This window comes from Schistocerca cancellata, chromosome 1 (assembly GCF_023864275.1).
Source record: "Schistocerca cancellata isolate TAMUIC-IGC-003103 chromosome 1, iqSchCanc2.1, whole genome shotgun sequence".
Lineage (NCBI taxonomy): Eukaryota > Metazoa > Arthropoda > Insecta > Orthoptera > Acrididae > Schistocerca > Schistocerca cancellata.
The window spans coordinates 498,426,859-498,444,496 of NC_064626.1; the positions used below are offsets into that span (position 1 = coordinate 498,426,859).

The 17,638-nt window shown below is 36.8% G+C and overlaps 1 protein-coding gene across 5 annotated transcripts in view; it reads right to left on the reverse strand.

The window, feature by feature from the left end:
* Positions 1 to 2,218: 2,218 nt before the first annotated feature.
* LOC126178069 (polypyrimidine tract-binding protein 1) overlaps positions 2,219 to 17,638 on the reverse strand; it is a 260,740-nt gene continuing 245,320 nt past the window's right edge. For all 5 annotated transcript variants that reach the window (XM_049924505.1, XM_049924504.1, XM_049924502.1 and 2 more), the window contains one exon: positions 2,219 to 9,832. In XM_049924505.1, coding sequence (XP_049780462.1) covers positions 9,764 to 9,832 — 69 coding nt within the window. In that variant the 3' untranslated portion in view covers positions 2,219 to 9,763. The remainder of the gene's footprint in view (positions 9,833 to 17,638) is intronic.

Sequence of the window (17,638 nt, forward strand, 5' to 3'; positions counted from 1 at the left end):
TCCAATGTGCTTCCACTACCCTACATTCTTTCTGAAATCATCCTAAGCATGGCACTTAAGCTGGGGTCTACACTGTTCACTGTAACTGAACACCTAAAGACAGGCACAATAAAATTGTTTCATTATCTACACATCAACCTTTTAATGTAATTGTTGCACGCAGTTAACGATAAGATACAGAAGGAATTTTCGCAGACAAGAAAATCCGAGTAGTATGCTGGATCAAACTGCCTTGTGTTCTTATTGCAGTTAGTAATTATGCACAAGTAATGAAAGTAAAAATTCACACAACACTAACACCTTCGTTCTTAAATTTGTCGTTATTTGACCGATACGGTGGCTGTTACTCCACATGTAGCCTGAAATGTAGCTCATTTAATTCTATTTCCTATAGTCAATGCTCAGTTGTGAACTCCACACTCTAATTCAGTTTCCATATATGAAAGAAGCATTCAAGCATGAAAATTTAAGTTTCACAGCTATCACATCAGAATTGTTTATCAGAGGAAAATGAAGTGTGGAAAAGGGAACGGTGACACTGTTGTTCAAGTTTATCACTGGGGAAATTTAATAAATTTCAAAATACACATAATAAAGAATACAACAAACAGTAGTAAATTACAAAACAGGTTCAGTTATTCCCAAGATGAAGGAAGGAAAAAGATTAGTCCAATAGAGATGGTTATTTATCAAATAAAATGAAACAAAAGTTCAGTATCTACAGTCAAGACAAGAGAGAGAGAAAGAGAGAGAATCAGTAACACAAGCATTTGACAGTAGAAGAGGAAAGAACATGCATTCCTAATACATACAATTTGTCTAGAAGAGATACAAGTCTACACACCAATAAGGGATATCTCATTTCAAAATTTGATATTACTGTTAATCTTTTAAGTGTGTCTATTTCAAGAACCTATTATTACTCCCAATTAAAATATACTACTCATAGAACATTTAATTATCTAGGCCACCTTTGTAATAAAGATTTTTTCCATAGTTTGAAATTACTCCCTAAATCTATGTTCATGGAAACTAATTCCATAATTCCAAGTGACAGCATTTCATATTATAAACATAAATGATGTTACTGTGAAAGATTTTGAAAAATAACAAGTTTTGATATTGCAGTTAAGTAATAACATAAGCAGCTGTCTTGGTTGTCTTTAACCATTTTCATAAACGCCAGTTTACACAGTAAATCAAATTTAAAATTAATGGAAAATGATGTTCCTGTACAACAAGCATTAATCCAGTTTTTTTGGGATGCAATTGTTCTCACTTCAGCTTTGTGTTTAATTAACATGATTCAAGTAATCAAATGTATTCTTGGAATACAAAAATATTAATAAATGCACCACATACAGAGTGCATTGGTAGTTTAAAAAACACAGTCCGTCATCAGCAAAATTTATGTTTACAATACGAACTTCTGGCATTTAGAAATAATATGACTAAGTTTATCAGCAAGCTATGATGATGATTCACCAAGCAACAAGCTGCTGCTGAAAATTAGTCAAGATTCCACTTGAATGTAACAATGCATGGTCCCTTATACAAGAAGATATGCCTCTTATAGAACTAGTAGTACACTTCTGGACTCAATAAAGTTCTAATTATGGGTTCATTAACACTCATTTGTTGCCTGAAGATCATAAGAGAAAGAACAAAAAGCTTTAATGACCAATTCAATTCTTGAGCAGAATGGGCATCCGTGCCAAAAGATGTATGGAATTAACATGTCATTTAACAGCATGAAATTTTGAACATAGATTTCATGTGACCATATCTATTAATATCCAACACCAATATCATTCTCAGTGGCGGTGTCAATCAGTAGTATTAGTTAAAACGCGACACAAAATGAAAAACTTCACATGGCTGGCATTGGCCACTGTGGAAGTGTGGCAGTAGTTAGCACAATCAGAACAATACCAACTTTTAGAGTCCAAAAGTGCATAATAACAAAGTACTGGCAAACAAGAGCATACAGAAGCAGAAAGATATGAGAGACAGAAAGATAGTGGTTAAAATTAAAAAGGGGAAAATTGAAACACTGATTTTACCACATGTAGTAAATGAAGTACCATACTAATATTTTGCTTAAACAACAGGAAAGGGTCAAACTGGATTGGATGTAGGGAATGAGGGACAATTTTAATAATATTTGTCTTACGACAAGATTCAAAAACAATTTTCTTTTTTTTTACAAATGCATACATACATTATTATTTTGGATTTTATTACAAAAGAAAGTAAACACACCATTTGAAAATGATCTTATATTCTGAAATAATACTAATACCATTAATCAAATGCACCATTCTTAACAGTTCACAGAAATTCAACCTGCCTTGTACTTCACAAAAAAATTATGTATATCAATTCAGGGCATACAAAATTTGACATAAAAATATAATTCTAATGATATTTTTTTTAAAAAAGAAGAACACACTACCAACTTTCTTCACTATAAATCCTGCAGCTGAATACATCAACTGTTGAAGTATATCAACTATGAATTCCTTTTTCTGCAAGCAGTACACAGTACTGACTTACTATCCATATACTTATCTTCTGTATTTTTGCAATTAGATTAATTTAATTCTTTTTCCAAATCCAGATACACAACAAAGGGATTGCATTGTTATGCTGTTGTGCAGAACAGCAACACACGTGACATTGGCTACCTTCACTTTCATTTTTTAGAAAAATTTTGGTCTGTTATGAAGTAACTACTGGAATAAAGGCTCTTTCTGATATAGAAACTTTTTTTTAACAGAATGTAGTTAAAAACATTTGCAAAAAATTTGTTGGATTACTGGCAACAAAATAAAAGCATTTTCTAGTAACGATTAAGAAAGTTACTGAGGCTGATTTAAAACTAAAAATGGGGGAAACCATCAGCTGCTTTTGTATAAATGATTTAAAAAACGAAAACAATCACTTTAAAATTACACTAATTACAAAAAACAGGCCTCCAGCACTACAGAACCATATCTATTATAAATTAATTATTGTATGCATCTGTAATGTTCCATGATGGCTGAGCACTTTCCATTTAATTTTTCTTCCACATAAATCAGTAGTTAACATGACAACAATACCACTACACAAGTTTAACAGTTTTATCGGAGTATATTAAGAAAGTTTAATTTGATCTTCAAAGTAGATGAGCAAAGACAGCAATCCATTATAAAAACTTCTTTAGCAGCAAGAAAAGGCACTGTAAAGTTTTGTTTCATACTGGGTCCCATATTTTACAGAAGCATTTATCTACTTTCAACAACATTGCATAAAAGGAAAAAAATGTTTTGGACTTAATTTATAACGTAAAAAGTGGAACTCGTCACCATTTGCTTCTTAAAATATAATTAAAATCTTTTATGAATACAATTGTTCCATAAACAATACTCCCTCTTAAAAGTTACTAATTCAGTGCTTCATCGTAGAAATTTTAAGTCCCTAAAACAATTCAAAACTGACAGTTAATGACAGAGAAAAATTACACTCTACCAAATAAACGTACCTTCATGTACTGAAATGTCCTAATCAAGCAAGAAGCAAATAGTTTCAATGTGACTTTTAAAAAATTCTAGCACAGACAAGCAACACATGCAACAAAATCAACACCTTTGCATAACTATTTTATAATGGTAGGTTTTCTGAAATACTGGCATGTATTTTTTGCACCATTCTCCAAATAACAATCAGTACTTTATCTACAAACAATGAAAGAAAAATAGTAAAAATATTTCAATACAACAAACCTGAATGAGAAAACAAGGCTGCTTTTGTCAGAGATGGAAGTTCGAAAGTGTTTACAGTGAAGAACAGTATAACAGATGATCCCGTGTTAAATTTGCATTGCTTGATATAACACAAATTAATCTTACTTTTCATTCACTTCAGAATAATGTGTTTTATGCCATATACGTACACGTGCGCACGCACGGACTTTTGGGGCGTTAGCCACTGGAGGTAAAAAAAAAAAAAAAAAAAAAAAAAAAAAAAAAAAAAAAAAAAAAAAAAAAAAAAAATCTTTCAGGTTATTAGACCAACTGCTCCCTTTTCAAGGACGAATCTCATGTGGCCTAATCATCTAGATGATGTTTATTATCCAAATGACAATATACACACCAAAACTATTGGAAGTGGAAGGTACAGAATGTGATCTCTTCAATTTTTTAGGAAATATGATGTATCACTATCATTTTTAGCAATAATAAAATCTTCATAAATATGTCACTGAGTCTTGGGAAGTATTAATTGAATACACTGATAGTGCTACAAAAAAATTAATTTCGAAGTACTGATGGGAAAACTCCCAAGCTTATATCAATGTGACTGACATTTTAACAAAGGAGCTTTTCTGAGTAACCAATCAAAATTTCAGACAGTATTCATTATTGGTCTAAAACGTGAAGATTTTTCTTTCAATCCAAGACACTAATGTGATGCATTACAGTTGGAAGAGGTACCATGCATCACCCAAACCCAAAGGAAAACCTCGCACAAGCCCAATGCCAGGTAAGTTAACCCTCTAGCTGTAAACCGTTTTAAAAAGGGGATTACAGTTCCCTGAGGAAAACAAATCAGATTCAGTAACAGTTTCACAACAATTAAAAATTGTCAGGCTTATGAAAAGACGACTCCCATCTTTAACAGCAGTGCAAGGATAAATTATTGTGTTCTCATGCACTAAAAAAATTGTCCAAGTGATTGTCAGAACAGCCATCAATAAGGTGATGAAACAGTATTTTCACTGTGTTACGGTAAGTAGATTTACACTTTAAATCTTCAGAAAAATGTGTGGCTACTGCCTACATACAAAAGATTGCCTATGATCTACAGTTTGTACCAGTGAAATATAATTCTAGAAGTGATATTTCTTCCTCCATTTTCCATATAATTGAACCTCTGCCCTTTTAACTGGATAAGAACCCTGTAGTTCTCAGACCGCAATAAGTTGTGTATTATTGAAATTACAGTATATAGATGAAAGTATGGAAGAACACGTTTAGAACAAAGTATAGTTCAGTGTCTAGCCGAAGAGAAAGAGAACATTTTAAATTCTTAGGTAAAAAATTGCATGACTGCCTTACCAGTCAACTCCAGAAACAAACAACTGTACGAAAATTATACATATGACAAAGCTCTCTACAATTTTTGTTTTTTCTTAAATTACACCTCTGGCCCATAAAGACTCTGCTGAAGCGCAGCATTTCATTCCAGATGAATGCAAGGAAAGGAGTGCAGGTTAATGTAATTTGCCCTAGTGTCTATCAGAAACAAAGTGTTCACATCTGAAGGAAGACAAAACAAGAGGCTCTTGTGTACTCTGACTAACATCAGTGACAGAAGCACAACAATCTTAATGGTACTGGTTCTCAACTCTCAACTGGAAATTCTCATACTGCTAACAGCTTGTACATAAAAGGTGTCAAAATCTGGACTTAAAGGTGTCTAGTTGCTGCTGCAAACCATGACTATTCTAATATGAGATGAAGATAGACTAGTTTCCCCAAATGCAATTTTTGTGTTACACATACTGAACACCTCTTAACACAACTACTTTAGTCTGTTGTAACAACAAAATGGTTTAGTTGAATTCATAGGAAAAGGTATCTTTCATTAGCATGATACCAATTTAATGTAAATGACAACTTGGCAGCATATTTATTTTAATACAGATATTCACATCCAGCTATTGCAACAGAGGAAGGCTGGAAATCTAGTAATATTGTTGCAGTATGTAGGCAAGCAACCTGTCAGTATGCAGGAACTGACGAAAGTAGAAAAGACAGAAGTTTCATTGAAAATTGTGATTGGGACAGACCAGTACCTGTTAATTGACATATTATCAGGAGTTGCTGTGAATTTATCTTCAACAGCAATCTTTTTAGTTACTGGAAATATACATGATATATGTAGTTTAAACAGTTTTTAATTAGGAAGCAAAAATGTTAAATAGAAAAGTGTATTTAAATAGTTGTTTAATAACCTATGTGTACTTTGATCCCATTTTACACACGAGGCACCGTTCTGTTGCTTATATATAATATACATATACAATTTTTTATATATTATATAGTAAGAGTCAGGTTTTTGCTGGCAAGTTAGTTCTTTCTTCAGATCAACAATGATAAATGCTCTGCCCTCTGTAAAGCTATTTCAAGATAAAAAATGTACTGCACTGATCTAATATGTAGCCTTTGGAAGAAAAAACCCAATTTATTCCAACATTAAATGAAGATCAGATCTATTACCCTGTTTGTATGGGGGTTAAGACATTCCAATTCTTCAAACCCTTATTAACAGTTTGAAACTAAATGTTATGACAAAAAAGTCTATTTTCTTCTCCGGCAAAGACCTTTCAAGAATGAAGTATCACAATTGCATGGGAGGGGGCGCGGCATTCAGACAAATGTACGATATGTTGCAGGCAATACATTTAAACAACAACTCCCCTCCCCCTATTTCATCTCAGCCAAGGACTACATTTAAAACTTGACAATTTCCAGGGTAATCAGATTACAAAATGCAGATCATTTATTCCTTATGCTGTTATGATTTCATTCTCTTCCGTAAATCATTAGGTAGGTAGGAATTTTTTTAAATCTGTGTTCATAATGGGTGATTGTCAGCTAGCTATAGGTCATAGTTACGAACATTACAAAATATTTTGCTGCTAGAAAAGAGACTCAATTGTGTGTATGTGTGTGTGAATTGGTCTGCACAACCAACCCTATAATTAAACACCCCTTTCTTTTTGATAAATATAATACTCATTACTTTGTCACACATGTAACTCAGATTAAAGCTATGATAACAATACTGTTTCAAATATATCAACACACTGATCATTTTGAAGATACACGATTTGAGGAAATTTTTTTTTATATTCAGGGCTACAGAAAGCACCATCAATTCTTGAATGCTAAAAAGTTATAAAATTTGAACATTTTTTAAGTAGTAAGAACTAAAGCAAACGGCAGTATTTACTTGGCTCACTTTAAGTAACATCCGCTGTTAGTGCGAACTGACCAAGTTTAAAAATTACCTTGTGAAAGCAGGTTTTAGGTGATTTACATATGATAAATATCACAAGATTATGCGAGTGCATGTGTTCACGATTTACTTTTTCTTAAGATTTGTTGATGCCACATGCTTCAATAGTTGCAAGATTTAACAATTCAAAATATCTGCCTGACCATCATTAACTGAAATGGAAGAAGAGGAAAGGACACGATAAGGTAGGTAATATTCAATATCATTAACAGTTTCTAATTAACTGACAACAGAAATGAAAAGATCCTGATTTACTACACAGTGTCTTTATATGTCAATATAATACACGATTTTTCAGCCTCTGTAAAAACTAAATCTCATTCCACTCTTAATACTCCCAAATCTTTTTCACTAAGTTTATACATATTGGGGGGTGGGGAGCGCGGGGAGAATGAAGATAAAAAGCCTGAACAACTTATGACATTTACGCATCTTTCAGATTCTTGAATATATATAACTCAGACCACTTATAAAAACCTATGCTACTAACATTTAAATAATTACAACAGACTGCCATTTATAAACGGTTCATGGCAAATTAAGAAATCTAACAAATTCTATTCTAAACAAACTGGCCCATCACAATACCACATACATTGTAGCAAGTTTAAAATTTTTATGAAGCATTTCTCAACTGAATTATTTTGCAGTTCTAACTGCAGGTAAGTCAATTGCAGAACACAGTCATGTAGTATTCCGAAAAACGTATGCAGATGCTTGGAATGATACTTTATCTCTATTAGTTTAAGGGAGACTTGTGAAAGAACACAGCTGAGCACAAGAGAATATTAACAGCAGCAACATTTGTTAAAGAAAGACTGTGCAAAAAAATGTAAAAACTTCTTTCTTTATACATTAAAATTACTGTAAAATATAAAACTGCTCTCTGAACACTCACAAATAACGTTTTCAAACATATATGAAATCTGCCTCAAATTTACTAGCAATACTGACACTGAAATTTGTGACACTTCCAAGATAATAAATCTAACAAAATTTTACTTAAGACTTGGGCACAAAGGAAAAAAATACCATCAGCATTAGCATTCAATTTACACATACATACGTAAACAAGCACACGACGTATTTTCAATACTGCACATAATAGTCTCTAAGCATCCGTTAAAAAAATTAGCTTTATTCCTCCAATTCATCAGGCTAGGTGATTTACATACCCTTCACTGACTTTACATGCTGTCTTCTTAGCACACCATTATGTCGTTTAAACATAATATGTACTTATTGTTATGAATTTGATCACATAACACAATTTTGTAACCATTCTATAATTTTCAAACTTTAAATCAAAATACCATACACATATTGTAAACTGCTATTGTGTATAACTCAGGACAGGTCAGGTAGGTTTCACTTGCTTTCTTTCCCTCTCTCTTTCATATTTTGTGGTTTACTGTTGCAAATAAAACTGACATTCAGCAAAATATAAAGGTATAACACAAAAATCCCAGACACACTCATACATAAAACTGATTGACAATGATGATTTGCAAGAGATGCTCTGTCTTTTCAGAGCAATATTATGCACCTTCCACACAAACCAACAGTGTTACACAATACACAGCACAGCTTAGCAAACTTGAAAGTATAGAGCATCACGTACTGAAATTTGTTACTTTGTCCAGACACAATGTATCATGCCGAACCAGTACACTCTAACATAGCAATCTTTGTGTTGTACAACTTCTTATGATACTTAGAACAAAACTGGAAGGATAGATTACACAGAAAATAAGGAAGGACACAGAAAAAAAAACACTTTTACACCAGCAAATTACTTCGATGCATAAAACGTGAAAAAAATCAACAAATGAACCAAAATTAAGCTTTTTTATTACCAGTATTGTTGCTGGAAAGCTCTTACCATTTCAGGTAATATCTTATTACACAATGCTGACAGAGACATCATTGGAAAAGTAAAGAAATGCATAAAGATAGATGTCAGAGTCACTGTCCAATAAACATCTGATGCTGAACAGAAACAAATTTCAGTACAACCGTCACCTTTGTAATATAAAGGGGTATCAAGAATATAATGGACAATACACATATATGTATACACATAAGGAAACACTATCCTTGTTGTATTACTATTAATAACTGGGCTACAAGTATATCAACTAGCCAACCCTGTTTCACTCTAATTGTACACAAACAGCAAAAAAGTGACCGCTGTGAACGCAACAGTGAAACACAAGAATTAGTGCAAAAGAATGATGGGTAGGAAGAAAATAGGAAATGGTTGGACATAAATGATATACATCCATCAATGAAATGTTGTAAGTTATACCACAGCTATTAAAATATGTCACTTTAATATCAAGTGCTCAACTCCTTCCATAATTAATTTTAATTTTATAAAGGGAAGAAATTAAATTCTGTGCATCTAATTCATGAGTAGCAGAATAATGATCAATTGACATGAGTAAAACATATGTCCTACAGTAAGGTTTTAAAAACTGACTTTCCAATTAACATTCATTGTCCCTTCATTGCATTTCCTTACATTTGCTATGCAATGTTTTGAAAATAGCGAATCGTCTTTCCCTGATAAATACAATGTACCATCAAAGTATGAAAGCACACACATTAAATTCAGGCTCGTACACCTAAATTCAGCATTTCCTCTTAATTCACACGCAAGACACATTTTCGAAGATAATACATTTGGGTGCATTTATATGTTGGACTTTGAGAACGAGACTCTCAGATGATTGGACTCACTCAGCTGGTAATTGTGCATTTTCTGAAACAAAGAAACGAAAGCATATGAAGATACTATCAACCTGCAATTACAGTATTTTCCCTTCATCCTATTAATAAACACTCAAATCAGGAAGAAAACTAACGTCACAATTGCATGTACATATCTATCTCCAGAGGAATGGAAACAACATAAAAACCTTATCAGAAAACTGAAGAGACGCTAATATATAAAAAACCTACAACACAGTAAGCTAGCACTCATTTCCTCATCAGGAGGAACCAATCTGAGCAGCCCTCCCTTACAAGTATTCTCTAATTTCATCTGACATTGTCTCAGGTCTTATACCATCATTTTGTTAGGTCACAAAAATCGACATCACTTCTTAAAGTTATGTTTGCGGTGTGTTTTGTGTGACGTCAAGAATACATGCCTAATTGCCATGAAAGTACAAGAAAGACACACACGACATAAACGGAAAATATTTAAACTCTTTCACAATTCAAGTTCACATCACATAAAATGTCTTACTACGAACTTGACTCAATTACATTACATTAACAACATTGGTGTTACAAACCCACTTTTAATGAGTATTTCCACTGATAATGAAAAACTCCCGTATGAAGGAAGTCGTTTCTCCCTGTCCTTAATGAGTCCCATTTTAAGATTAAGTTCACTTTTAAGGAATAAATATGGAACGTTTTATTACACTGTAGAAAATACTGTAACCAGACAAGTTTTCTTCAAATGACTTTATTATACAATCAAACAATGGCAAATCTAGTATGGATTTGTGCACACACGGTCTGGCTTCACCTGCCAGAGACGTGGTCATGTGTGTGCGTGGTCTATTTTCAACGAAGGCCTTGTTGGTCAAAAGCTCACTTTTTGACTGTGACTGTCTTTTTATTGTGTCTACCTTCGACTCAGAATGTCTGCTATATGGTGAGTACCAACTATTCTTTCCGAAATACTGTTTATTATATCATCACTAGTTTAGGGCCTGAGGCCATTGTCAGATGGTAGCGTTGAGTTCTTTGCAATCCATACTAATCAATGAATTGAACTAATTCATTGATCAGTATGGATTGTAAAAGAAATTCAAACCCTTATTCTGTAATATGTATAGGCAGCTTAAGACACAGATGAAGAGTCCACGAAAAATAGAATGAGGGTCCAGCAAACAAAGTTTAGAGAAAACAGCTGTTTTTAATTTTAAAACAAAATAACTAAATCCTAAACAAAAAGACAATAATTATTTTGATGTTACACTGATAAATAACGTGTCTGGCACATTTTTATTATGTAGATAGACTTTTTGCATTAATGTGGTACACAAAAACAATATTATAATTGATTCATGTCACAACATGTAGGCAAAAAGGATGACTGTCCATTCATTTGTAATGAAATCTATGAATATATTGCTTGTGTGGTAGTTTTTGAAACACTTAAAATGTCACTTGATATAAATTGGCCTACACCATTACCCAATACTAATACTAGGCTTCTTACATACACAGTACACTTCACAAATAAGGAAGTGATGCATAAAATTTTTGGGTTTTGACAGAACAAAATTTCTTCAGGTGCTGAAAGTCATCAAACTTGGCTTTTGGAGCAGGTATAGGTCCATCATATGCTAGTTCAGGAAGTGAAAGCAGCAGTCAGGTAGAGAGAAGATTTTTCTCTTCGGTTCATGACGACACATCATCAATGTCCTTGTAGGTTTGCTGATATAAGATCATTCTAGGATGGTGATGGACGAACTTCAGTTTCCTCACTGGACATGTTTTAAAGGGACATTGTTTTACATATAGTGGGGAAAGAAAGGTGGTCCACAATCTGAATATTTCTTGATTGTCACAAGAAATTACATCAAATGGTCAGTTTCGGAGAACTTCGTTCCACTCAGACAGTTCAAACACAGACTTCTGGTTAACTAAACCCATGTCTTTATTGCATCTAAATACGAATGTGTTCTTAGAGGAAACGAATGTGCTCTTAGAGGAAAAACGTTTTGTATTGTATCTAGTCATTAGGTGTTATGATGTAGTGTAGCATTCTAAACACAGTAGTTATGTTTTGACCACTACACGAGTCAAAAAAATGGGAAGTTCCTTTACTTCAGAGTCAAGATGATGAAAAATGAAATCGCACAGCAAGGAAAAAACTTGATCTCCTCCTTTTTTGCCGGAGGTTTCAGGATACGTGTAGAAAATAGTTTCAGAATCTAATAATTGGTGTATGTTAAACATGTTGCCATCAATAGTAAACATTGTTTGTGCTGATATTTGGAAGAGGCAGGTTTTTCTGAAAGTCCATGGTGATTGCTTCTTTGGTCTTGTCTTTTTGTGCTGCTAGCCTAGCATTTTTCTTTAGCTTGTAAAAAGAATCAGCTCATTTTTTAAGTGTAATTATTATTTTTTGTAGTAGTTTCTTTAGTTCACAGTTAAAGTTTTAAAGCTGCATTCTGAGTAGTAGTAGTAGTAGTAGTAGTAGTAGTAGTAGTAGTAGTAGGCAGGCTTAGTTTCGAATGAACAGATTCTATTTTCGCAGTAAATTCGTCACAGGTGCTACATGTGACGCACCTTGGATAGCTAAAAGTCAAATTAAATTTGGTGTTGAATATTTCCCCATACTGTTCCAGTGATATTTTATGTCTGGGAAAGGCTTTTTGTTGAGACAAAACATATTAAAAGTCAAGTTCCTCTGGTAAATTTCACACATCACATATTTTATCCTACAAGGTGGTCTACTTCCCCTGCTGTGATACCAGCAGGTGTGTTGAAAGAATCAGAGATCTACTTCCCTGTGACTTAGGTCACGTGATGTGGCATCATAGTCAGTAACACTACGAAGTGCAAAATGTTTAGGGGGCTGTTTAGCGAAGTGTCGAAGTTATCAGTCTTACTTTTGTGGAGTTACAGCCTACAAATGTTGAAAGCTTATAGTTCAGCGAAAGATGACAATCATCTGCAACTACGATGGCAATCTTGACAAGTATTTCAGACATGGTGAAGAAATGCTATTTAGCGGCAAGTGCGGCATGTTCAAAAATGAGAACGTGATCTTATATACCAAAGCTAATGATTCCTGTGGATCCAAGTAGGAGGGACTTTTAATGATGATGAAAATATTCTTTTAACGTAGTTTCTACTACAGAAGTGGAAACATTTATATAAGAAGAAACATACTGCAACAGAAGGTTCCTGAAACTGCTGTAAAAGATCGACACTGAAAATTTCAGTACATCGAATTGCCGGTTGAATCGTTCTGAATGCAATCTGTCGTTTTGAAGCTTAGGTGGAGAAAGTGAGGCTTTTGCAATAGGAAGTGTAAACTATTGGAAGAATGAGTGGCGTTTGTTCTTCTGGACATGTCCAGAAGAACCAACATAATGCATAATCTGCAATATCTGTGACACATATTAATTAATTTTAGGAAATATAATTTAATAGGATCGATAAGAAGTATATTCGCCAAGCAGCAGCAAGAGAACACACATTAAAAGTTATTTCAGTATCAAGCTTTTGGAGCCGGTAGCACATTCTTCTGGCAGTGGGGTTGAAGAGGAAGGAAGAGGGATGAATGAAAAGGACATGTGAGATTTAGGAAAAGGGGCAGAGCTTGAAAGAGTCTGCCCAGAATCCTGGGTCAACTTTTCCGAACTCTGCCCCTTTTCCTAAAACCCACAAGTCATTTTCCTTCACTCCTCTTCCTTCCCCTTCAATCCTTCTGCCAGAATATATTATGTAAACTGAAGCAGGAAGGGAAGGGAAGGGAAGGGGAAGGGGAAGGGGAAGGGAAGGGAAGGGGAGTGTTTGGAAACATAAAAACTATACTTTGTGCTTCTACACACAACTGTACACCCTGGAGATGTCACAGCTTTACGAATTTTTGAGGTATTTAGAAGCCGGGATGAGGCCAGCAGGGCAAAGTTGGACTTCCTATTGAAGTATGTCCTGTGCATCCCAAGGAAACATAACTTCTAAGCAATCTAAAAGTTGTGCTCCTTCCTCCCAAATGCGTAAGTCATCTACAGCCTCTGGACCATGGCATAATACACTCTACTAAAGACACATACAGAGAACCAGTTGTGCATAAGTCAGTTCCATTCTTTGACAGAAAGGAAGTGATGTGACTGCCTAGTTCACACTATGTGTCTGCATGTTGCCGTCTGTAATTCTTTAACACAACAGACGATGTTAAATGGTTATACGTAGGGTGCCTGTGGAACATCAGTTGCTGCTGCAGATGATTATTTCAGGAGGACAGAGAAGCAGAACTAAAATGCAACATTCCAGGACATCATTATGATGATGTGACTTCCATACCTGAGACTGATTCAAGTGAAATGGCTATGAAGGAAAACAGGTAGCAACTAGCAGTGCCAATGACAAGGAAGAAGAACAAGAAGTTAAAAAAAGGATATGGTTGTGTCAAGACAGTGTTGCTTGGCAACTGACACGGCAAGGAATTTCTTTGCTTCTTTTAACAATATAGGAAAAGATACAATTGATACGTACCATAAAGAACAACTGTAAAGTTGCAGACAGGCACAACTAAAAGACACTTACACAAAGCTTTCAGCCACAGGTATCATCAGCAAAAGAGAAGCACACACCACTCATACACACAAGCAAGCCTACCTCATGCATGCATGTTTGTTTGCTTTGCTTTGCACGGTGAAGTGGAGTGGGTGGGTGGGGAGGGGGCCACTGGGGTCATACGCGCCTAAGTCAAAACTATAGTACAAGAAGGAGAGGAGTTACCCAGCCAGGAACATAAACGGTTAGAGAAATGGACATTCCACCAGGAATGTGCCTGACAGTTCAAGCTTGGGTGCAATGTGTACAAAGCGGTGTGGGAACTGTACTTATTAAATAATGGCTAAAAAGGCAGTGCCCAATAGGTAACCGAATTAAAATTACTTCCTCCCAGCAGGAGGGCCGAGAGGAGGTAGTCCAAGCCACTGGGAGAGAACTAATAATCCTGAGCTTATTCCCTTGAAAGGATGACCAATGGGGATGCCAAAGGGACACCGCCTCCTGACAGACGGCAACACAGGCATCACTGGAGAGAAAATATAGGAGCTAGTGGGCTGAGGTGTAAGGACTGTAGCCTTGGCAGCAACTTCAGCAAACTCGTTTCCCGACAGATCACCATGACCAGGAACCCATATAAACTGCACAGTGGCTCCACCAGACTGAGCAAGTGACAGTTTGCCTGGATCCTGGTTGAGCAGGGTACAGCGCGTATAGGCTTTGAAGGGGCACAGAGTGTCTGAGCAAAGGACAACTGAAAAGTCTGTAGGCAGATGTATTCCATGGCCCAATACAGGGCGAAGAGCTTGGCTGTATATACTGAGCAGTGCGCCTGAAGCCCATATCGATAGGCATGGGTGCCAATGATGAAGGCACACCCGACACCATGGTTAGTCCAAGAGCTATCAGTGTACACAAAGGCACTATCGCAAAGTTCCATGGAAAGGTCATGAAACTGAAGGCTATAGAGCGAGGCTGGAGTAGTGTCATTAGGAACTGAATGAAGGCCAAGGTTAACATGGGTCCTTCAGGAAGCCAAGTGCCAAAAGCAGACTCCAGGAGGTAACAAGAAGAGGGACATGCCCCACACTGGTGATCAAGGAAATCATCAAAGGAGGCGGCATATCACAGGTGGCCATGCATGGAAAACAAACGGTATGCATACCTGCTGAGGAGAAAGTCACAGCAGTAGGACAGTGCTAGTTCAGCAGCTTCAGCATACAGACTCAACTGGACTAGTGTAAAAGGCAACAGTGGCCAAACGGATGCCAGATGGTGGATAGTGCTGAGACGATAGACGTGCAGATGTATAAACAAAGCACTCATAGCTGAGTTTCAAATGGACAAGGTACCGGTACAAATGGAGAAGGCTGGTTCGACCGGTACTCCAAGAAGTGCCATTGAGGACACGTAGGACATTGAGGAACCACATACAGCGGGCTGGCAGGTAAGACACATCTGAGGACCAAGAGAGTTTCCTATCGAGCATTAGCTCCAGGAATGGCAACAAGCCCAACATGTGATGATGGTGGGAGAAACCATTTGCGCCGCCAGAAATTCATAAAGATGGTTTTGTCAGTGGAAAAACAAAATCCACTATCAATGCTCCAGGAGTAAAGATGATCAAGACATCGTTGAAGGCACCGCTTTGTGACACAGCTTGGTAGAGAACTGCAATAGATTGCAAAATCGGAGATGCCTGGCGGGAGACAGCCATTATAGGGTTAATGGCAACATCAAAGAGGACACTGCTGAGGACGGAACCATAAGGCACACTGTTTACCTGGATAAAGGTGTCCGACAGGGCAGAATACACATGCAACTTGAAAGATCAGTGGTTCAAAAATTCCTTAAGGAAACAGGACAGGCAGCCTCAGAAGCCCCACATGTAAAGAGTACGGAGGATACCAGTTCTCCAGCAGGTGTCTTAGGCATTCTCCAAATCGAAGAACACAGCTACAGTCTGGGATTTCCACAGAAAACCATTCATGACATGGGTGGACAAGTAACGAGATTGTCAGCTACAGAACGCCGCGCTCTAAGTCCACACTCTGCATTCGATAGTAAATTGCGCAACTAACAACCAAACCAATCAGGCATGAATCATATATCGATCACATTGCAAACGCAACTGGTAACAGATGGGGCTGTAGCTAGAATATCTCTTACTGTCAGGCCGGAAATTGGTGAATGTATCTTGGTCCCAGAGAGCCATCAGATGTTTGCCCATATGATAGAGGAACAGATGGAATTGTTAAAGGAACTGTTTTCTATCCCAAAGACAGTTGACAACACTTTGCACGCATCTGTTTATAATCAATGCACTTTGCCAGGTGTTCGGGGAGTCAGAAAGGAATGAGATTGCTCCAGTGTTAAGGCAGAGGAGATTGAGTTGATTAAGATCAACCAAGATGGTACCTCTCTGATAGATGACTTACATTAAAGTCACAGAGTAGCTGAAATGGGGGAGGTAGCTGCCCCATAAGCTGAAGGAAGTCTGCCCTGGTGACATCAAATGACGGAGGGACATAAATCATACAGGGGGAAAGAGTCAGGTGGGGAAGGAAAAGGCGGACCAAAACAGCTTGAAGATGGGTAGTCATGGAGGTGGGTTGACGATGAATGTCATCCTGTATGAGCAGCATGACAACCCCATGAGATGGGATGCCGACCTCAGGGGGAAGGACAAAACGAACCGGTAAGAAATGTGAAAGCTCAAAGCTGTCTTGAGGGTGCAATTTTGTTTCCTGAAGGCATAGTACACGGTGATATTGCGATGCTAATCACAACTGTAAATCCTCTTTGTGGTACCTAAGGCCACAAACGTTCCATTGGAGGAGAGTCATGATGAGGATAAAATGAAGAGGTGCCACTTCGGTGGCTGCCGAGTGACAGCCTGTGAAGAGTTGATAGCACAGGGCACAGAAGCAGGAGGATCCTGCTCCACGGAAGTCCACAGAAGCATCGCCTTGCTTGTGCGGATCGTCCGTGGAGTCCAACGCTGAAAAATGGCTGGTGGTACGCACCGATGACATGGAGGCCGGCCACGCTACAGTATCAGGTAGGGAACCAGCTAAGAGGATCTCCGAGTCCACGAAGGGGAAGACTATTTGCCTCATTTGCCTTTGGTGGACTCTTTACAGCCTTTCCGGTTAGAGGAAGACTCTGGTGATGGTTGGCTGGAGAGACATCGAAAGTCTTCATGGGAGTACTCCTCCCGGCCTACCGGTTGTGTAGCTGGTGGCTTCATCCCTTGAGCCCCTCCCGGCCTACCGGTTGTGTAGCTGGTGGCTTGAAC